This window comes from Crassostrea angulata, chromosome 3 (genome assembly GCF_025612915.1).
Source record: "Crassostrea angulata isolate pt1a10 chromosome 3, ASM2561291v2, whole genome shotgun sequence".
Classification (NCBI taxonomy): Eukaryota; Metazoa; Mollusca; class Bivalvia; order Ostreida; family Ostreidae; genus Magallana; species Magallana angulata.
In genome coordinates this window covers 13,466,126-13,490,278 of record NC_069113.1, presented here as the reverse complement: position 1 = coordinate 13,490,278, position 24,153 = coordinate 13,466,126, and the positions used below count along the sequence as shown (strand labels likewise).

At 30.8% G+C, this 24,153-nt stretch overlaps 1 protein-coding gene across 1 annotated transcript; it reads right to left on the bottom strand.

The window, feature by feature from the left end:
- Positions 1 to 15,910: 15,910 nt before the first annotated feature.
- LOC128175179 (contactin-2-like) lies at positions 15,911 to 22,405 on the bottom strand. The gene is made up of 11 exons (XM_052840623.1): positions 22,312 to 22,405; positions 21,998 to 22,118; positions 21,704 to 21,882; positions 21,399 to 21,584; positions 21,075 to 21,194; positions 19,959 to 20,055; positions 19,639 to 19,823; positions 19,289 to 19,450; positions 18,805 to 18,954; positions 17,223 to 17,316; positions 15,911 to 17,117 (listed from the first exon to the last, which is right to left on the bottom strand). The coding sequence occupies exons 1-11, from the start codon at positions 22,376 to 22,378 to the stop codon at positions 16,772 to 16,774; spliced, it is 1,707 nt and encodes a 568-aa protein (XP_052696583.1). The 5' UTR covers positions 22,379 to 22,405; the 3' UTR covers positions 15,911 to 16,771.
- Positions 22,406 to 24,153: the final 1,748 nt, after the last annotated feature.

Genomic DNA, 24,153 nt, shown 5'->3' with positions numbered 1-24,153 from the left:
TGTGTATCTCATTCATTACATATTTTGAACCTTATCAAGAATAGCTGCATTTGAAAGTATTGTTTAGAGACATTTAAAGCTTGGAAAACCTTTTTTTAAATCATATGTTAACTTGGTTGATCAGAACTTCATGCTTGTATTTTTACGAAGTAAACATTTTTGAGTTATTGAGTAATAGATGTATTTCGTTTTTATAAAATGAGGAAATCAGACATATCATATTGAGCGGTTAATAATATGTTTTAAATTTTCACCAGGTGAAAGTGTTAAAGTTTAGTTTTTGGCTGGAATGAATTGCTGAAAATATAGTCAATGTGTTTAAGTTCGACATTTAAATTATGGTTATATATATCGGCATTATATTTTGATAAAGTCATTTTAATGTTTATATGGTTTGGTATTTATGATTACGCCATTTGTTTATATGATAAAACATGATATATTCACATATCCTGGTTGTTTAAATTTCACATGCAAAAATGTGCTGCGAAATGCAAGAATTTCATTTTTCTAATTTGTAAAATATATTGTTTTTATATCATAAAGATGTTGCGTGCTGGCTAGCAGTAGCTTACGTTTGTCGCGAATGAAACATAAACCCAGCTACTGATGTGTTAAAATACGAATACATGGTCATGACTAAGTTCTCAAATTTGAATACATTTTTTTCAAAGTTTCTGGTGAAATGTGTTGTGTATAGTTCAATGTTAAAATTGATGACAAGTATTCTTTGTACAAACTAACTATTTTTCAGTTCAATATAAATAGCTTTGGTTCAAGTTACGTATTTCATTCCGGTAAAGTAATCCCTTCCCGTCGACCTTACTGATCAGTACGGTCATACATTTGACAACCAACTTGCATCCTTTATTATTAGTGCCCCAATCCGTTATATGAGTCTTTTTATACCATTAACTGTTTTTTTGTCAGAACAAAATCGTATTTTTGAATTATAAATAGGATGTTATTCTAAAGATAATTCCATTCTTATAAGTATGTCACGCCATTATGGTATTTAAAGTAATTTGCATTTTCTTCCAAGGTTTGAAATAATAGTTTTATATTTTCCATTTTTGTAAATTGATTTCTATATTTGTTGTAGTGTTTACCAAACTTTAGCACGACGGCAACGTTTATCACACAATAAGAATAAAAACAGTATTAGTTTTGCAGTTCGTGGTTACCTATCTGCCTGCACGAGACAGAATGATATATAAGCTTGGCGTAACAATTAACCACATCTACCTTTACATACAAAGTGCAAATCAGTATGTTCAGCAGGATTTCAAGACAGTGCGTAAATTACATAAACAAATAAAGATTGTATACATATGATGAAAATTAGCTGTCAAATTTTAACGATTCCCGACAAAAGTTAAAAACGTCCCTTCAAAAATCTAAAAACTTATTAGCATTACTTTAATTTATTGTCTCATTTGAATAGAGCACATTGTATTTGGGGAAATATGACATTCCATCACGAGCTTTTGAGTGGTAAATGAAAATTTGATTAACTTTGCGTCAAGGGTTTCCTGACTGATAAAAATACCAGGATAACGATTAAACATGAACAGTTGATGAATCAATTTATGCATTTCAAATAAAAAATAATTCAGGTTTTTTTTTTTACTAAAACATTAAACAAATGTATTTTAAATAATTATATTGTATCATTTCTTTTTTAAGTTTTTTTAACATTGTGTTCAAGCATTAAACGGTTGGCCATATAACACTTACTTGTGCAGACACATTAAATACGGCGCGTTTCTGCTGTTATATAAATTTTGTTTACAATCAATGCGTCAAACTAGTACAATTGTGCCGTAAATAACTCCAAAAACTCCAAAAACCATACAGTTGTACAGCAACAATAAGCATCATGAAACTTTTCTTCGATATGACCTAAGTGGGTTTCTAAGATATAACTTAAGAAAAAAGTTAGAAACATCCTATGATCAGCTAAGGACACATCTTAAGATGTAGCTCGACGGTAACTTAGGAACATTCTAAGTTAGGATATTATTAATGTACCTACTAAAATCATTCATAATGTCATATTAATTTATATGGATGGAATTTCAGAAACTTTCACAAGGATAAATTATTAAACATTTTGACAGGAAAAATAAAACACGACTTGTAATCTATGTCGAAAATATGATACTACAGTTTATTAACATTACGAATTTTCTTACGATTATTTTTCAGAATGGGGTGATTAAAAAATGAGAATGATAATACAACAAACAGATGTAGATTTATCTTAAGCCAAGTACATTTGAATAATTTTGGCCTCTGATAAACACAATACATGTAACTTATGCAGTTCAGTTACATGTATTAAAGATAAGTGAATACATTTCGTCCTTAGCCAAACAGAGACGAGGTAGTATTTGTAAGGAAAATAAATTTGAAAAAAAAAATCGATTTATCATTTATTATATTTTATTTTAAGGAGGGGATACTTGTTTCCGGTATAACTTTTGATCGTCCCTTTTAATGACTGACAGAATATATGACAGCTCATTGCTTTAAAAAGGAAGACTGGTTTTTCAATATTACCCGTTTTTCTGTCTTACGAAAGTTTAATTTGTGGTGCAATCAACGTTTGTTAATTTAGAAAGTCGTTTTATGGAACCAGTCAAGTCGGTGTATAGTGTTGTGTAACAAACTTTACTTTCGACTTTCAGTATGTTGTATTTTTATTTTTTTTTCCAAAATAACGATCTTAACTTTGCTTTTTCCAAAAACAAGCCATGCCAAACAGAATAATTTTGTTATTAAGACAATCATCACTGTACCACCACTAACTCAAATCTCTTCCTTCTTTTGTTTTCAAACTTAGAAATGGGTTAGCATTAATGTTGGTTTCGGAGGAAAAATATTTTTAGGGTATTCAAGATATTTTTGAAATAAATAAAAACATGTATTTTGAAAATGCAGAGTGTTTTAAGTGTCACTGAGACACTGCAAATGGATTTAAAAAAAATTCAGTGTTTTAGAAATGCATTACAGTTGTAGTCAAACCACACATTTTTGAATTCTATCCAAATCATACATTTTTAAATTTAATACACGAAGGAAAAAATAATAATCGACATTTACCTTCCAAAAAAACCCACAATACACAAAGAGAAAAATATGACCATTTATATACAACAGTGCACGCTAGCATAAAAACTTCCATGCATGCTTACCTAAACACTATCAGGAGGAATAAATTAAGAACAAAAGGTTAATGAATTTCATGATTGATGTTATTTAGAGGAACAAAATTGTATCCAAAAATAATGTCACTCAATATATAGCGTGTTTCGGGCAGAATAATATATTTTAACTTTGGGTAATATATACTCCATTTTAAACCATAAGATTTTCTTTGAATACTTGAACTGATATGAGTTTTTCTAAGAAAAGGTTTTACATATGTGAAATCGCCGCGAAATAAATCATTTTATTAGGAAGAAATTCTTCACACTGATAAATACCACAAATTAAAAGCACTAGGGACTTTCATAAGAATATAGTAAATGACAGGAGAGAGAGAGAGAGAGAGAGAGAGAGAGAGAGAGAATCGAAATGAATATTGAAAGTAAAAGATAAACTCTCAAAAGGCTTGACAAGGTTTAAAATTTGGGCACATAGAGTTCTTATATACTGACATTTGCAAATGAAATGTAAAGCTGAGCATATTGAGAAAAGAAAATACATATAAACCATAACATATTGAGAAAGTGAGAAAACATGTCTGTTATGCATTCAAGTTCACCAAATCTAGGATCATTATTGACATTATACTTTTTAATAAACAACTATAGAGATAAAATATCACAAGGATGAGTGAGACAAATGTCAGAATGTTTGATTAGCTTGATGACTTTCAAAGGTGATAATGTTTTTTTCTCATCGGAAATAAGGAAAAATACAAATAAATTTCTAAATAGAAATTTTATACTACATTCATCATAACAAGAGGTAGTTTCGATCAGGTTAAGACACAGTTTTAGACACACGAAATGCCAAGGAGAATCGATATCAGGAAATAACAACCTTTCTTAATTGGTTTATTTGAATACATGTACAGATATAAGTTTAAAGTATAACTATAGCAAATTGTCGTTTTACAATTGTTAGGTTCAAACAACCAAACGTATGAAACTTAATTATGAAAATCAGCGACTACATGTATTTCCTTTAGCAGGTTTATGACTTATGACCGGATGGTCCTTATGAAATATATATATATATATGTTCTTCACAGTAGGTCTGATCACATAAAGATTTTGTTTTTAATAACAATACTGTCCATGACAATTTGGCTTTGTAGAGAATCAAATGTACTATTTATTCTCATAAACTAAAAACTAAAGAAGCAGCTTTTGAGAGTACATATAAAACATCTTGAATCAGTGTGTGTAACAAAACACAAAGTAATATATTATTTTGTTTTTATCAAGTGCAAAACCATCTCACGACAATACATCATATTGATAGATCATGTTTGAATTTTATCATCTCAAACTTTTTCCAAGAATTTAAGTATATACGTTTTACCCTTACCTTAAAATTATTGCAAAAAATTTGATGCAAGGCCACCTTAAATGCGTAATTAACCGCCTAAAGCATATAAAATGGGTTTTAACACAAGACACTGTTGGATTAAAATCTAGTACATTTTAGCATAGATAATTAATTTTAGATAAAAAAAAATTACAAAACACATTCATTTGTATCAAAAAATCACAGATCATATGTGGTTCTCTTTATCCAACAAAACATATATCTACTTGGGTGGATTTTGTTTTTATGTGTTTTGTTTTTGTAATGTACCAGTTTTTTGTTGTTTTTTTTTTTTTGGGGGGGGGGGGGGGTTAATAGTGTTAAATCATAAAAATTCATGGTGGCTTAGTTTTCATTATATTCATGGATAGCCTTTTCCACGAATTTTAGTCATCGACAAAATTTTTGAGATAAGTATCTTTCTTACCGAAACTGAAAAACGACGATCGAAGAAATGACATCCCCAGCAAAACCCAAAAAAATCACAAAAATTGTCTGCATCTGTGATGAATTCAAAAGATACTCTGGTGATATTTACTCTGTGAATATAAAAAAAATTTCCTAAGGGATTTAGAGACTGTGTAACAAACATATACCTGTGTTTTTGCATGCCTGGTACAAAATCCACAAGTATTCAAGTAACATATGCTTGCATCAAATATCAGCTGGTGTTCTGATGTTTGATAGCAACGTGTATTTTAAGTTATAACTGTTTTCATCAGATATTCAGCTGAATTTATTAACACCTTTTTGTCCTAGCTAAGTCTGATTCAAAAACGTTTTTTTGCCGGGCTCTATTGGAAAGCAAATTGTCAATGGTACAGTAACTATAAGTAGCACTTCAAAAGTCAACTAAAAAGCAGTCAGCGTCATCGAAAAAGCTTCTGCTTTACCAAATAGTAACATGAAGAATCATGTTTTGTCAAATGCATTGGGTGTTTTTGGTTTAATGAGGTGTGTTTGTTGTTGCTGTTATTTTGTTATTAAAGATAAATAAGTTTTGAAAACAAAACTATGCATTCTGGACACATATACAATGCGCTTGAATTTCCATGAACTACTTTATAAACCATTGGTATTCGGCAAATCGCCAGTCTTTATTTCTCAATATACATAATGAAGGATCAAAAGAGCTTGGCTTTCAGTTTTTTAATACTTTAATTTTAAATAGTGTCGAATAATGAATTTGGCAGGAACTTTAAGATAAAAAGTTAATAAAAGAATATTATTACAATTCATCTTTAAAGTCCTTAATTTTCTAGATCTATTACAGATGTTTAAAAATCGTTTGGCCATAAAATGGAATGACGTATAAATTGTTTCACTCATATAATGAGCCTCCTTCATATCTAATAGAAATCAATATCATTTTCATATATGAAAGGAAGTAAACATTACATTGATTACTTGCCATTTGACCTACACCAATTCCAGAGTCAATAGAATTTAGAGTTAAGTTAAAGTTTATTGTCAAATTATCTTGATCAATTAATTGTCTTGATGTGTTGATGTTTTTGAAGGAAACACCGAACTGAGCAGCAGACCTGTAAAATATGTATGTATTCCATCAAATGACGAGATAACTTTGTATTACTTCGTAATGCACAAATTTTAACCTCTAAGGATAGGAAGCTGCGTTTGGTTATAGTTCTGTTGTATTAATATAGGCATCAATCCATCACTGTTTGTTGATCGGTATTTTTCAGGCTTATAGTTCATTCGAGGGTTTAGACGACCTAAATGCATTCATTGAACGACTAGCTACATAAACCAATGAATGGGAAAATACAATACAAAATGCCCCAATAACAAAGTTTTATCCACGATCAAGTATATTCTGAAGTCTTTGTTTATATAATAAATACAGGGAGGCAAATTTGAGAAATGACGCTCAAAATAATTGCACATCATGTGCAGATGCACATATAACAGAAACCACAATATTCTATCTAGCGACCTCTTATATCGATGGAAGAAAAATTGTTTCCACATAAAATAAACCGGGTTCCGTAGATATTTACTCATTAGATATCCTTCTGCTATCAGAATAAAACTCTATTATTTAGATTTGGTATGTACAATTCTATGTTAATATATAATTAATCAAGATATAAAAAAGTAAAAAAAAGTTAACTCAAAAAAGAATTTCATGATTTTGTTCCGTTTTGAATTCTCAAAAACTCTCTGTACATTTGCTTTTATTATTCTTTGGCAGCTAAAGTATCTCGATTTATCTCATTTTTTATCAAGAGCGCTGGATGGTCCTGGTCAATTTTAGACTATATTGTTGGTTTAAAAACAAGAGGAGCTCTGTATAAACATATAGTGAAAGGTTCAGATTTTAAAGCTCAAATAAATGAAATAATTTTTTGTTAAATAAAAGTTTATAGCTTAAAAATTATTTATAATAAAATAAGGTAGATCTAATGGCTAATTTGCTAGCCACCAAGCTTCCCTTTGGTAAATAAAAATTAACACCGCATACATTTTAATTGCGTAATTAACTAAATACACCAATACCTGTTATTTCTATGGTATTTAAAGTATAGATTGTAAGGTGCTAAAATGAACTTAAAAATTTCAAGGAAGAATGACCTTAAAGACTTTTGATTTATTTTCATGTATCTATCCTCTCATGAAAAAGAACAGGACTTGATGTCAATACACCTTATTAATCATGTGAAAATAAAATGTTATACAATGAGAAGGTCTGAAAAAAGGGCAATAGATATTCAAACGTCTTTTAAACCATATGATATGAATGCGCTTAAAAACTTTTTGTACACAATTAATGTCGTGTTTGATCATTAAGCTTAACGTCAATGCAATTAAAACTAAACAACATTGAGATGGTGACCATCTCAAAGGGCCCCGCTTAAATAATGGACATTAGGATGAAAAGCATTTCAGATAGTTTTTCTTTGACCTTGACCTATAACTATAACTAAGGCATTTTTTTTTCAACCAGAGCAAAATTAAGCAAATGGGAAAAATCTTCGGTCTTAAACTGATTTCAAAAAGACCAACTATGACCTTAACTTTGTTCAAATTATGAAGTAACTGCGTAACTTGAAACCAAAAGCTCTGTTAATGTGAAGTAAGAGCCGAATGGGGCTAAGTAGAGAGTATACATATGCTCTGAAAAAAAGAATTTTGTTTGATCCAATACGACCTTGACGCTTGACCTACAAACATCATTCAAGATCACTCATACATGTTATCTCTACCAATTTACGCGGAAGTCTGACGCATTTTAGCTTTGTCTCTTGTCTACCGCTTTTATTTAAAAAAAAACAACCGATTTTCTTCAAAATATATTCCTTGTCTTGATAGATAGTCATTTTTGAAGCCATAGTGTTTTAAAAATCTAGGCTGGTTTGAAATTTGCGCATGCCTTTGAATCTGGGGGACACAAACGCTTTTCTAAGTCGGGTCAATGACAAGTTTTCAAGCATGTGTTTTACATTGAACGATGAGAGAAGCCACTTCCCGTGATTACATAAGTTACAAGACATGTCAATATTATCATTGCAAAGGAAAAAGAAACTTTACAATTCCACACGTGGCTTTAATGATGACTGAATAAAACTTTCAACTTGGCCATAACAGTTGACTTGACTTGCAGTTAATTGCAATGCTGCATGATTTGTGCTAAGCATGTAAACATCGTTTTGATATTGAAAAAGAATATACGATTCCCACTAGTTCTCACTGGATCATCACTACCCACCCTTTCATTGTAGGCACTCTTTACGTGAAGTATCAGCCAGATTGGTCTAATAGGAGAAAAGATATCCTCCGGACAAGGATTTTTCATATATTCTGCTATGACCTTCCCAATTTTACCTTGAAACTTGGTTCAAAAAGTTCAAGGTCACTGCACACCCTTTACACAGAGACACTCTGTGGTGAAGTATGAGTCATACTGGGCCAAAAGGAGAGAACATACGCTCCGGACAAGAGATCTCGGATGGACAGAGGGAAGTAAGGACAGATGGAAGGAAGGAAGGACGGACAGACTGATCACTATAGGGCTCCCGCGGAGCTGGGCCTTATTTATACTTTTGTAGTATACAAGTAGTACAGAGTAGTACACGGCCAACCATACATTATGATATATTTATCAAGGCACAATGCCTTCACTGAAGTATATGCCTAAAACGTTAAAGCGCGAGCATAAGTCTTACGGACTTACGGGCCACAGAAAATATCAATTAATATACAAATGTTAAACTATATATAGACGGGATACTTTGAAAAAAAAATGCAAGTTTATACATGAAGTTTTCTGATAACAAAAGTATTATTAATATATTTACTTACATTGCACAAATCTTTTACATTTTCCGTTGATAATAGTTAAATTAATTTGAAGACAGAGGGTTTAATATAGTAATATAATTCATCAGGAAATTTTATCTTAAATTACAATAATAATCAGAGGTTTTTTTTTTTACACAAAACAGACACCCATTCTTCTAAAATGGTATTGCACACCAAAAGCATCAAACATGTCATAATCTTATCAAGCAACCCGGTGTTTATATTTTCAATCACGAGTAGTGTGGCTGAACACGAACAATAACTCTGTTCTGAATATCATCGTTTAGTTTAAATAACCGCTAGATGATGAAATAAGACATACATCATAATATATTTTCATGTTTTAGGATAAATCAAAGTAGGATATGAGAAACGACCAGTCATCCGAACCCTACACCTAAGCTCAAAATTTCACAGGAACTGATCAAATCTGGGAATCTCGTAAATGTCCTTCAAGCAAATCTGGATTTATTACATAATTAACAACGATGAAGAAAACATTCCGCACACATTCGCAGGGGTGTTATTGTTTTACATAAAACAAATACATATCTATTATATGAAATGTTTTAATTTTGCACACGAAGAGTATCTCCAAATAAGATGAGCTTAGTGTACTGATATAAATTTAAACTGCTAACAAAACAAATTGTCGTTACACAGTTACTAGGTCCAAGAGTCAAATATTTGTGAATTAGTTATAAAAGTAAGCGACAGTTTCCCTTCGCAGGTTTTTAACTTATAGTTTGATGGTCTATTTGAAACAAAATAAATACATAATAATTTTTTTGCTTTGAATTGCAATAATACACAATGCAGAAGCATTTGTTTTATCTATTAACAAATATCAAAAACTAAATTAAACCGAAAATATATAAATGAAAAAAATATATAAAAAAATAAATTTAAAAAAATGGTTGAGAGTATACATATTTCATCTTGAACTATTGTGTGTAACGAAATGCTAAGTCGAGTACTACTATTTTGTTCTCATCAGGTGCGTGGATAACTATTTATAAATAGGCAATATAATATATTGAAAGGTTATGTTCAAATTTTCATATTCTCATACTTTTTTCACATTATCTATTTATGCAATGTGTCTCCCTTTAAATGAGCAAATTGATGCAAAGCCAATCTAGGTGCCTTATAGATGATATGATCCCCCCCCCCCCCCCCAAATAAAAAAGCTGGTTGTAGATTTCCCAAATTTAATCCGACAATTTGCAAATATTGTTACTGGTGACAAAACATGGGTTCACAATTTCGAACCAGTAAGAAAATTTGAATCAAGGTATGGCTACCTAAACACGGTAACAGACCCGTGTGTCATGTTTTTAAAAAAGAATTAATTTGAAACAAATATTCAAAGAAAAAATTCAGAACATAAAGTTTATCTATACCCATGCCATTCTTTTTCTTATATACTATACTATTGCCATCAGTGTTTGGATTATATTTAGTTGTGTCTTGAATTGTGATGAAACGAAATCGAAAGCGATAATACAGTTTCTTCCACATACATATAGAACTTTCTATCTACTATTTTAAACAATATTAAAAAAAGGAATATCAGACCGGGCGTAAAAACCATCCAACCCAAGGGAGGCGTGCTCTCAGTGTTCCATCATCTTTGCCTATAAAGTCTAATGGGGAAAAATCTTCTGGAGTGAAAAGGTGGTACATGTAGAAAGTGCATGTTTATGGCAAAATTTTAATTATCTCCTTTTTAAAATTTCCCATTCCTTGTCCATCTAACTCGATCAACCTGTGCATGCACAGGTTAACTATACTGTACATAATATCATTACTTTTCGCCTCGCCGTTTATTCCATTGATCAATCCTATATATGTATTTCTGTAGTCAGTCAGTATCAAACCTAATAAGCGTTTTGTTTTCTGGACTACAATCAAGTGAGAAAGTTATTCACATAATGCGATGGTCTACCCAAATCCATGTAAGAGCAGCCTTACATCTCGTCCATTTTTACACAGTCAAAGTCCTTAAAATTATCATTGATTTCTCACCTTTTAAATACTCTTTGAAAATATTTGCTGCACCATTCTTTACTTACAATGTTTTATTGATATTCAATTTTAGGGGGATGTCTACACCAAATAAGTGTAGGAAATTTTTGTTGCATGCATTTGTTACTAATAATAGGCAAAGTATTCAACAATAATATACCTCAAAGTACAATACTCTATTTTTTAAGAGAATTTCAAAAATATCAGTCTGCTGCCAGATAACCCCTTATATGTCAAATTTTTAAACATTTCTGTTTTAAAACTCTAATGAAAGTGAATTGTTATAAAGTTTAAAAATGAAAAACAAAATAATCATGAATGAAGTTTATGTATGATTTTTATTGGAATCCACATAAATATGAAACTAAAATATTTAAAAATTCTTTTAAGGCAAACTGCTAGATGTTTCCCACAAAAATCTGAAAATAGAAACAATATTCGTTGGTTAATGAGATGAAAAAAAGAAATTGAATGAAATTGAAAAATTAAAAGGAATACTGAATTATTTCAAAAATCTTGGTTTGAAAGATCCTGTTTAAGAGTTGTCTTTCTTGATTTAACTTGGTCTCAAATATCTTGGGAGCAATTTTATAAGTTGAAAAAAAATCACGAAGAAAAATTTTATAAAAAGGTAAAGGTATATGCTAAAATGTATGAATAAGGTTAGTAGTGCTTATGATAATGTTTGAATCTGAAAAATCATTTTTTTGATGAATGCGTTATATTTATATTTAACTCTTTAAAACAAATTGTTAGTAGTTATATTGCCTTTTACTTTTTTATATACAATACAAATTATAAACAACCATACATAAGATGTCCATAGTGATACACATGTGTGTGTGTGGTAATTAAAAACACGCTCTTTTTCAAGATTCTATCGTTCCCTCATTTGGCTTGCAAATCCGGCTTCCACTGCTATTGCTAGCCTACCTAGCTATATCTATTTAAATTAAAATACATTAGTTAAGTTTCAAACTTTCAATGCAAGTCTTATACTGCAAATGTTTTAAATTTGGGAAGTTGGAATCAATTAATACAAGAGATGGTACTACGGAACTTTAGTTTTATATTGATCATACATATAGGGTTCAAGTGAAAATTATCTGCTCACCTTTATCGATAATCCGTCACATATTTATGACCGTCTGTTGCAGATGACATGACAAATATGTATTGCCATTAGCAGGGAAACAGTATATTATTTCGATTTCACGTTTTCTCTACATATAAGCTGATAATCAATGTTAGTTGAAAGCTTTAATCACGAAGGGAATTGACATATTTTCTAAGCATTTTGGTGATTTCATTCTTATCTCATCTCCCTCGTTAGAAGAGTACAATTGAACGGTGTACATGTATAGCTATTTTAAACCACGACATAATGCTATCAATCCGGAAGAAAATTGCGTTTCAAACGTATGTCAGACATATTGTGACAATGTAGCCTTCCACCTTAAACGTTTTCCCCCTTTAATTCCTCTACGGATGTTTGAGCAAATCTCGACGCTGCAATTTTATTCTGCTCCAGACATCACAACGTGACCTCAATTCAAAGGGTAACAACTCTGATTTAAACATTATACCAAAGGGCATTTACACCAAATATTTTAAATACTAATGGAACACCGTTTCGGTATTAAATATTATGAAATGCAGGGAGGAGTGAGCTAATCATCGGCCATATTACCGAGTATTAATTATCACCAGAAGAAAAATAGATATATCCAGCATTTACGTGACATGTTTAAACCAATAAAAGTGTGACATTTCAGTCCGAGGGACAACAAAAATAATTATATTGCTAAAATATTAATATCATACTTTAATTTTAATGTAGATGGAAATTACTTACAATATTATTGCATGAATTTTGTTTTCTTGTGATATATTTGCATGGATTATATGCAAGTATACTAAAAACATGTACAGCACCTATAAATACGCTGTACAAACCCTAAATGGACGTTATTCGTTCCTGTTACTTAGATCGGATTATTAAAAAAAAGTGAAATTATCTAATTCTATAAAATTTAGTACCCATTACAGAAATTCTCCATTATCTTCTCGTCATCGAACGCACAGATGTGCAATGACTGATGGTAATTAAATCCTTTTTGAATGAAGTCAATAAAGCGATGGCGCGATCACACGATGACGATAGTACGCTATAAAACTAACAATGACACGATAAAGCATCGCGTCGTTGCTATAGCAACATTGCTATCGCAACATCGTGTTATCGCTTTCTTACCATTGAGTCATCGCACAAACACTTCATCGTACCATTGCACCACTCTCATCGCATTGTCGCGCTATCATACTACCATAACATTATACTAAAAATTTAGGTACTATCTTCTCTCAATTTTTTTACTTGCAAGATTTTGATTAAGCCTACCCCTGACAATAAAACTTTCTAATACGGGTCTAACAGTTTTGATTTACCTTAACTTCCAATGGTTTCTGACCAATTTCTTAAAACAAATGCGTTCTTTTTTTTTCAATGTACGTTTGTTTTGACAGATAAAGATCCAGTTAAAAAGAGATTCTACAGAAATTCTAGAGACAAAGTATCAAATAAATACCTGTGCTTTTGTAAACCTGGCACAAATAACCTCTTTTACAAGCGTTCAAATAAATAAACCGTGAATCTAAATCCATCTGGTGTCCTTATGTTTGACAGCAACATGTGCTTAATTGTCCTAAGAGTTTTCATCAGATATTTAGCTGTATTTTAGAACTCCTTTTTGGTCATAGCTAGGTCAGAATCAACACCGTTTTTTAAATAGTGTCGGGAAGTGAATTTGGGAGGAGCATAAAAAAGTTAATATTAAAGATAATGTGACAATGCATTTCTAAAATCCATAATTTTCTAGGTCGTTAACAAGTTTTTTTTTAATTTTTTATTTTACCTTTTATGGAATCACATCTAAGTCGTTTCAATTGTCCTTCTTCATATAGTATAGAAATCAATATCATTTTATATATAATAGGAGATAAACATTGTATTGCTACTTGCCATCTGCCCTGAACCAATGACAAGATCAATTGATAGTTTTCAATAAAAACTTTTGTTATCGTTGCGAGTATTTTTTAACTTTCGTGTAAATAAACTTTAGCGCAACATGTTTCTAGAGGAATTGAAACATTACTTATTGTGTATATGAGAATGGGTTTGCAGATTAGTGTGTGGGTGTGTTGGTTTGCAACACCTTGTCGACAAGGTTGGAAGATAAGTGTAGACTTAGAATCGTCGAACATTTAATACTAAATAAAAAGAGTAGTAAGCAAATGGTATACCCCAACCCTCTTCCTTGCGATTCAAATTGGTGAAAAAAGTCTGGAGATATCAAACATACAGTACCAATCAGACCCAACCTAACAGAAAGTAAACCCAAACTAAACCCTGGTTTTACTCTCTGGGTTTACTAGAGTGAACCTAGAGTAAACTCGAAGTAAATCCAGAGTGGACACAGAGAGTAAACCCGGTCAGAAGTATACCCTTGAAATCAGACGCTAACTATGTATTCGGAATGGATGGTAAGATAAAAGACGGGTCTGCTTCACACTTCCTTCAGTACAGTTGACCTCGAAAGCATCCCTAAAGTGAATCCCGAGTAAACCCAAAGTAGACCCCGAGTGGACCCAAATTTTCAAAAAATAAACCCAGAGTAAAGCCAAAGTAAACACCAAAAGAAAACTCGGAGTTTAGTTGGATGTGCTCTGGTGTTGAGTTGGGTCTGATTGGTACCTTAATCAGTAGGTACATGTACAAATTGTACGATTCAGCTAACAATAGAAATCAAACTTAACACGTTTAATTTTTTAAGTTTTTTTTGTCAAATTGTCTGGATGTGTTGACGTTATTCAATAAACACCGAGTTTTTAACGATCCCCGATCTTCAGTGATGTTCGATAGCTCTAAAAATACCCGGCATTTTTTATTTGTACCATAAATCTGTCTTTTTATATAAGAACATCTATTTAGTGTTGAAGAGTTAATATGTTACAAAGCCTTTCAACGACCTGGTTAGGAAAATAAAACCATGTGAAAAAAATTCAATAACCCCCCCCCCCCCCCCAGAAGACCAGAAGGTCTGGCAAGGGGGCAATGGATATTGAATCTACCTTTAAACCATATGATATGAATGCGCTTTCCAATATGCATGCACTATGTCAGTAGTCTGCATAATGCCTTGTTTAATAATTATGCTTAACATCAACCCAATTAATATTAGACTGTGTCTTGTTAAATTACTCATCGATACGCTTTAGAAGATAAAACAACATTCCAGCTAAATGTAAAAAAAATTGAAATTTTATTTTGGAGGAATATGATGTCAATCCTTGATTCTTGTTTTTTGATAGGTTCAAAAGATATAAGCAATTATATTTCTACATTCTTATGGGAGCATAATATCTTCAAACCTGATAAATCATAGGATGAAATAGATATTCTTTTTTTAACACAGCGCAGTCAACTGAAGTGGACGTGTTATAAAAGACATTATTGGTTTGATATAGAAGTCAAGGAAGACATTACAAAACGAGACTGATATGAAAGTTATTTGGCAGAGGGAATGTACATTTTTGTAGTATATTTCACTTTAACCAATATAATATTGTGCGGGATTGGACATCCTGTAGTGCCTATGTAAGTCCTCTTCCCCGTGTGCATCCTGTCAGACATATACGTAATACATGTATATTTATCAAAAACCAAACACCTTCCACTGTCAATGTACGAGCAGTAATTTTAATAGCATCTGCCCGAGGCTGATATTCATACAAGATTTATACAAGGTAACATATAAAAAGATATTTCTAACATTATAGTAACATATCTTGTGAAAAAATATTTCTAACATTATAGTAACATACCTTGTTTAAATATATTTGGAACATAACTTGTGAAAGTACATAAATAACAACTATTTGGGAAAAAAATTCGCCATTATAATAACTTATCATTTAAAAAAAAAGGTAACTTGTAATTTGACTATCTTTAAAAAGATAAACCGTATCCAACAAACAAACTATTTCAAAGATAATGTGAACGAAAACTCAATTTGTTACATATATCAAATGGTTACACTTTCAATATTACATTTAAACTTTAATAAACTTTTAAAATTTTAACTACCTATAGAATTTTGCAAATACATGCATCACACATATTATTTCATAGCCCTATATTTTGTGTGTAATCCCCGGCATTGGAACAAGAGGCAATAATCAGTTGTAGAAATTAAACAAAATATTTTTATAAAGATAATATGATTAAGCAAGATAACATCTGTGTCTTTTACCGTCAAACGTTTGCTGTATGACTGTTGCATACTAGCGCAAAATAATCCAATATTCTATTTATAATGTACATCAAATACAGCAAATTTCACAGTTTTAATTGCAAAGTACTCTTTAAGTGCACAGCTGATCACTACATAATATTTTCCGTATTGTATTTGATAAAAAAAAAATTTAGACACACATCATTTGTCTAAAGAATGACACAGAATTATTGATTAAAATGTTTTCATTTATATAAAATGCTTCTATTTAAAGTAGTTTTTATGACATACCCACTATTTCTGTCTTTGTTTTATAGATACAATGTTATTTACGCTTTCTGAAAATAAACCAATAGGACTCTCATATCACTTTTTTAAAAAATAGCTAAAATTTGCGTAACATATGGCATCTAAACCAAGTTAATAAATGAATTGATATTGAAAATTAATGATGCTTTTCGTATAACTATAAGTTATTTGTCTTCACTTTTTATTTACAACATTTGCTTTAAGACCCCATATCAAGGTTAATGAAAATGAGTAAATTGTCATTACTATAAGCACAATCAGGTATCTGTACTACTTTCCTCCGATCCTAGATTATCATATAATCCCAATATAGTCTGAGGATTCCTCCGGAAACTTAAGTTATATGTTCCAGAAACATTTTCCGTACAGTCGTAAAAATTGTTGTCTGCTTGTTCAACCTTGTACTCTCTTAAAACGTTGTAATCATTTTCAGGATAATCATGAATTGACATTTGTGGAGTATCATAAGACACCTCTTCACCACAGTATGAATTGTACAGATTTTCTGAGAGCTCAATATTAGGATCACTATAAACAGGTTCTTCTTCTGCCTCAGCAGCCTCCTCTGGGATATCTTTAACCTTTGCTTTGCACATAACTCTTCTTAGATTTAAAAATAATATAGAATAGATTAAATGGTTATAACTGATAGACAATTACTCGGGTTATGTTGAATTTTACTTTATGTATTTCAATACGGATCCTTACTTTGTCTTCACGATAATGACTCCTATGTTGACTAGAATGACAATGGCTATAGAACAAACGGTGATGACTACGTAGTTCACTCTCTGTCTCTGACCTGCAAAGTTATAACATCATAATAACAAGTACCTCTATTAACTTAAAGCTAATCATTGCTCATAAATAGGCAATGTCAGACAGGTACCTGGTATATACTGTGGAATCATTAGATTCCGTGGTGGCTCAATTTTCGTGGAATTCGTGGGTACCTTTCATCAAGGAATTAACATCATCCACGAATTATATATTAGGGTTATAAAGTCATATTTCGTTCTGTTGGTATTAGAAAATACACAAAAATACGTCCCCACGAACCTATAAAACTTCAGCAATCGACGAAAATTGGCCCCCATCAAATTTAATAATTCCACAGTATACCCATTGATTTTCTTACACCCGATTGCACACCTGAAACTTGTGGCCAACGTGTAGTATTCCTTAGGTGGTCTTGGGATCTTATGCAATTAATGTTAGTATTCTCATGGCTTGAAAAAAATGCCTAAAACTAAATAATTTCATCGCGCCAGAGTAACAAGGTGAGACAAGATATACGTCTACACAGGTGAAATTTTTCTTCAGCTAAATACTTTAAACTGTTAAGAGGTCTGCAGAAAGGTCTGCAGAAAGAGAAATATGGCAAACGGTACGTAATTACGATATATTCAGCTTTAATCTAAAAAGAAATATTCACAAAAATGCAATATTTTTGCTTATTTTACTGAAAACATATTGGTTTGCAAAGAACTAGGTACGGTACAGTCATGTTTTTGCTCTGTTTTAAAGTCATTTTTCAAACATCACAAAAAATTAGAATGTAAAATCTATTTACACAAGAATACCCATAAATCAAGAATAAATAGTTACCCGATTAGACTTTCACAAGTGAAATTGTGGCGTCATAAACAGTGCATTTTCCCGTAATTTTCTTAAAACTGAGCAGAAGACACCAATTCTTCATTGGTTTTTTTTAATACATAACTTTGTCCACAGCCGTCGCCGACGACGAAACTGACGTTATAACTTTATTATGTGATTTCACATAAAATATATTAATTTCGTTGTGGGAGACAACTGCGGACACATTTTACTCTTTAAAAAAAACAAAAAACTCAGAATATTTTTTTTTTTCATCATAATGACTAAATCTTAGAAGAATGACAATACATGTATGTTATTCTTCATATTATTCCTTGATTGAAAACAGGATAAAAGTGTATAAATTGGTACCTACAAATGTATATACAGATTTGTTTAAGATGGTATATGTGTATTTTCATGATATTTAAACAACTTTTGAATTTTAGGGCAAATATTGATAGAAACTGTACCTTCTTCTTTATCATTATTTTATATTGATAGAAATATTCTTGAATATACTAGTACAATTTATACCAAAAAGTCCTTAAAACTCCCTGTACCATTTTATAAGTAAAGTTTCAAGATAATGAATGACTCATTTCTCTTCATTAATTAATTCATTATATTTTATATTTCTTTTTCTAAAAAACTCATATTATTGTAAATGGTAAATTTAAACCCGAAATACCTCTGTCTTTAGAAGTTAAGATAAAATTTGCAACTCCAATTCCTTCGCTGTTTTCTATAACACATGTGAAACAGTCTCCATTCTCTGAAATTGGAACATTGGTTCCAATATGTAAATTTTTCTTTTCTTCTGAAAACCTATATAACGGATCTGCAAGTTCAATACAAAAGCTTCCACTTAATTTCAAATCCCTCAAAGTTTACAAATAAAAGGTCAATAAAAATTTTAAATTTATGATTTAAGTAAAGGTATATTTAAATAATTTAATTTGTTTAGTTACTTTTTATAAAATGACAATATTTTGAAACCAATAGGATGCAGAAAAAAATATTAACTTTTTTTTATAAAAAACTGACTTACAATTATTTTGTGTAGTATATTCAAATATCAATTCAGATAAGTTAAATATGAAATCCTGAAACATTATAATAAATTTCTTTACAACAATAATAAGTAAAAACATAAACTAGTATTTTGTGATTGCCTTTGTTTATGTTTCTTCCATTCCTCATCCATAGAATGACGACAGGTTCAGATTCATTTGGCGCCGAAATTGCATTGCATTGAATTTCTGTATCTTCCATGTGTGAAAGCTGTATTAACTTCATCATAAAACGATTACCAACATCAACAAAAATTGGCGGAGCTAAAAATATCAGTAAGACGAAATTATATGTTTTTGTAGCAGGGACTCCCCAATGGCCCCCTATAAAGTTATTAAACGTAAAAATAGAACTGGGTCAGATTTTTTTGTGTTGAAACGTGGTAATGGCATAAAATAAGCCTAGGTTTGTAATTGTTTTCACTGCGAATACGTGTAATTTATTTACTTACTTGTAACATTTAGATATGAAATCATGGTCAAGTTGCTTTTGTTGGCAACACATGTATAGACACCATCATCATCAAATGTTACATTCCGTATAAAGAGATGTCTTCCGTTTTTTTCACTTTTGAATTTTGAATTAGGTTTAACAACAGATCCATTTCTTAGTAGCCAGTCTATGTTCGGAACAGGACTATGATTTTTTTTAGAAATAAAATGTCACAAAAACAACAAATTTGCAAAAAGTTTAGAATGAACAATTTTAAGTGAAAAGTTGGTAAATGTGATCGTAATGCTGGTCATTTCATTAAAAATGAGCACTTCTCACCTTCCAGAAAAAGTGCATTGCAACGTTGCGTTCTCTCCAATTCTAGCCTTAGGATTGTTATTCCAAATAGCCTTGGAAGTTACTGTATCATTATTGTCTACAAAAAGGGAAAACAAAAGTAAAATGCCTTTTTGAGACTAAGAAGTATTTGTATACAAGCATGCTTACTTAAATTGATGAAGTGGAGATCACGATGGCTCTTTATTACATTATATCAAGTTGCTTTTATTTACCTAGTTAATTTGACATTACCCACATGATGTTACCAAAAACTCCTTCATATAATTCTATAAGTTTATCTCCCGGTTAATAAAAAAAAGTATGTAGCCCTGCTAATGAACGGAAAAGATTCACAATTTTAATAATAATATTATTATATAGCATACCAAAATACAATAGGGGATAAATGTATTTAACTTAATAATCTAGTATACTTAATTAGAGATACAACAAGGGCCCTGCAAAGCGAAGCATCTCCTCGCGAAATGAATATATTGTGCGGAAAATGGATTATTTAGGAATAAACATGTAATTGAAGAGACCAAATTTTTAACTTGTTAAATACCACTATGAATTACAATATTTCGTTTATTCCTTTTTCCATGCGGTGTACAATGAGATGTATCCTTGGGGTGAGCGCATTTCCGTGCTTGTACAATTCCTCCCATCACTAGCGAAAACTTACTTAACAGAAAAATATTAAATGTCTGAGTTCAACAGATACTCTAAGTCGTGTTAAAATTTCAGGATATCTAAACATGTAGCAATCGAAATTGTTTTTCGTGGAAGCATTGAAACATTTTTGAAATGATGATAGTATTTAATAATGGTTTAACTTCTCAGATGAAATAATCACGAACGTGGTGAAATTAAAACCATCGTGATTAATTGCCAATCTACAGTAATTCTATGATGTAAAATGATCTGTATAAGACAATCACACTTTAGCTGAAGATGTTGTTTCATTTATATTTGAGGGCATTATTAATCGTTAATATTTTTAATTTCACAGTTTTAAAACCATTATTTGTCGACAATGGTCCTATTTAGTATATCTTATATCGTTTGAATAAGTTCAAGCTCACATATCTATTTCAGTAAAACTTATATAGTTACCATCTATTTTAACTGTATATGGTGTACCCTTCACAAATCTCATTAAGATTGCATTCCATACGCCACAGCTTAAATTATGGCTTTCGTAGGATCTGTTAATGCTCAGAAAATGTAGATCACCTACAATGTTAAAACGCTTTAAAAGGAGTTGCTAAAAATGTACATACTTAATACTTTATTAATAGAAGAACCCAGCACAAGTTTGAAAGTTTAAAAGAAACATCAATTGGATATGCAAAAATACAAATAGAAAATACACAATAACAAACATTTTTTTAAAAATTGTATCGACAAAATAAAAAAAAAAGGAAATGTTATTCTTACCCTTACTATCAATTGTTACGTTTTCATTTGTTTTAACGGTATTTCCTATTCCTTCTCCACTTTTCCATTCAAATGTACATTCATTGATTGGTTGACAACTCGGCTGGTTGGAACAAGGAATCTTGCAGTGATGGAATATCTTACATGTAATATTTCCATGTGTGTTTCCACTAAACCCATGAAGGACTTTAAAGATAATTTGATATATTTCGTAAACAAAACACACCAAGCATTTATTGACATGAGGCTAAAACATATTTGTTGCTTTGCAAAGAGCTGTATATTATTTCAAAATAGGTTTCTACCTGCCTCAAGAATTTTAACGAAGGAGGATACAGAAGAACCATGCTTATTTTCGGCTACACAATAATATACTCCAAAATCTTCATTTGTTAGGTTATGAAAGGTAATATCCCCACTTTGCTCACTGACAACAACTCGATGATTTGTTTGAAATTTCACGTTGTTCTTAAACCACTGGTAGCTGTAAAGTGTATAATCATACAAAATAACAAATAATATAAAAAAGTTTGTTTAAATAATCCCAGAATCTAAAACTATAGTAATATTATGTCTGAACAGAGAAACACGTTCCTCACCTTATAATCCCATTCTTTGCCTTGCACTGAAGAACAAAAGGGGTTGGATGTTTTGCTGGAACGTAATACTCAGGCTCAAACACTGATGTTATCCATGGAGGTAGATTGGCTGATTGTGATCCTTTAAAACCACAAAATGAAAATGCAATAACTGTTTTAGAGAATCGCTATGAAGCAAGGGATCATGATACAGCACCGCTCAACAATAAAAGATAAAATATTTCAACTGAAAAATCGCTAGTAATTTATCCAATAGTAGTTCACATTGTCAACCATTAATGCTTTACTGCTGTGTTTTTGACCCTACAACTTACCCTTACAAATAAAGACAATCAATTCTGCAAAAAACACAACATGCAAATTTGCCTCGTATTTAGACATGTTTTTGGGCGAGAATCTTAAATTCTGTTCACTATTCACTTAAATGTCAAATGAAAACTTTTTTGTGCGCGTTTTGCGTAATAAAAACAGGAAATATTCTCATGAAAACCGGACATGAATAATTCGGATAAATGAAAACAAGCGTATCCCCTTTTAACTAGGAATTCATTTAAAGGTTAGCACTCTCTGGAACCTTTTATTACAAACACTTTCGATAGTTTTTCATCCTGTAGTCTGAAATAAAGAGATTTCATGGAAGTAAATTTTTTATATATTAATAATAATGATTTAAAATGAGGGAGAAAACCAATGTTAACTTTTTTTTTAATGAATTTATTAAACACAATACATTTGGATGCGAGATATTACCTCCGCAGAGGCTCTCTAGATATACATCACCTGGGGTGCCAGGGGCCCCCATGATCAGTAATGCTATTCAGTGGTATAAATGAATCATACATCTATATATAACATACAAAATATCTGTTTTCTTCATTATTTATAATTGTATTTTTTTAAAGCGTAAATAGACGTAGATATGAAATAACACAATGTAATATAAGTAATATTAAAGTAAAATAAGAGTACTATTCGGGGAGGTATCATTCAGTCAATTGATAAAATATTCGTATCAATATTGTATATATATTTGTAGAGCATTTATATATATATTGTACAAGGTATTTGTTTTCTTCAATGTTTATAATTGTATTTTTAAAGCGTAATTAGACGTAAATATGAAATAACACATTTTAATACAAGTAATAGTAAAGTAAAATAAGAGTACTATTCGGGGAGGTATCATTCAGTCAATTGATATAATATTCGTATCAATATTGTACATATATTTGTGGAACATACCTGTTCAATAAAATATTTTTAGCAATAAATATACAATCGGTACATAAAGCAAATATGCGGCAGGACTAACAACAACATCACAGTCCAAAATTGCCTACCGCATATATGTGAAGAGGGGCAGGTCCCCTCTTGTACATTACAATAATACATTAATGAAGTTTATAATCATTCTTTTTTCATATACTATTTGATAATTTTTCAAGAATGCTAAAGTTTAAATTTACACATTTCGATTTTTTTACAGTAAGATACAATTGCATTAGCGCATTTTTTTAAAAACAGCGCATATCTTCAGATAACACATGTTCGTTTAAGATTCTACGTTTCATTTTATATTTGTAAATTTTGCATGCAATGAATGACAAAGTGTTGTCAAAGATAAGAGTATAATTGTTGCTAGTGAAAATAAAGCCAATAACAATCAATTTCCATGTAACATCAATATTTAGTATCAGAGAAATTTTCCGCCAAAGTGGCATTATCAAGTCACATTCGTAGATTAAATGTTTTATATTTGCTGGCGTATTGCAATTACATGTATTACAGTTCCCATAAATGTTTTTATCCCATTTACTAACCGATAGATTCGTGGTCAACAAGTTGTGAAGTAATTTAAAATTAAACTCTGATACAGATTTATCAAATAATGATCGAATCTTGTTCTTGTAGATTACATTAAAGTAGTACTTGTCTATTTGGAATTCCTTACACCATATATTTTCCATAATAGGTTTTTAGGATTTCTTGTTATAAGAATATTGTAGAAAAATTTAGACTTTTTAATTAAGTATCTTCTAGCTTTCCTTCAAATAGAAATGTAACTTAGTGAGCGAATTCGTGAAATTTATGGTTTGTAAATCTATTCTTGACAGGTGCAACTTTATTGCATTTTTAACTATGAAGTACTCACATAA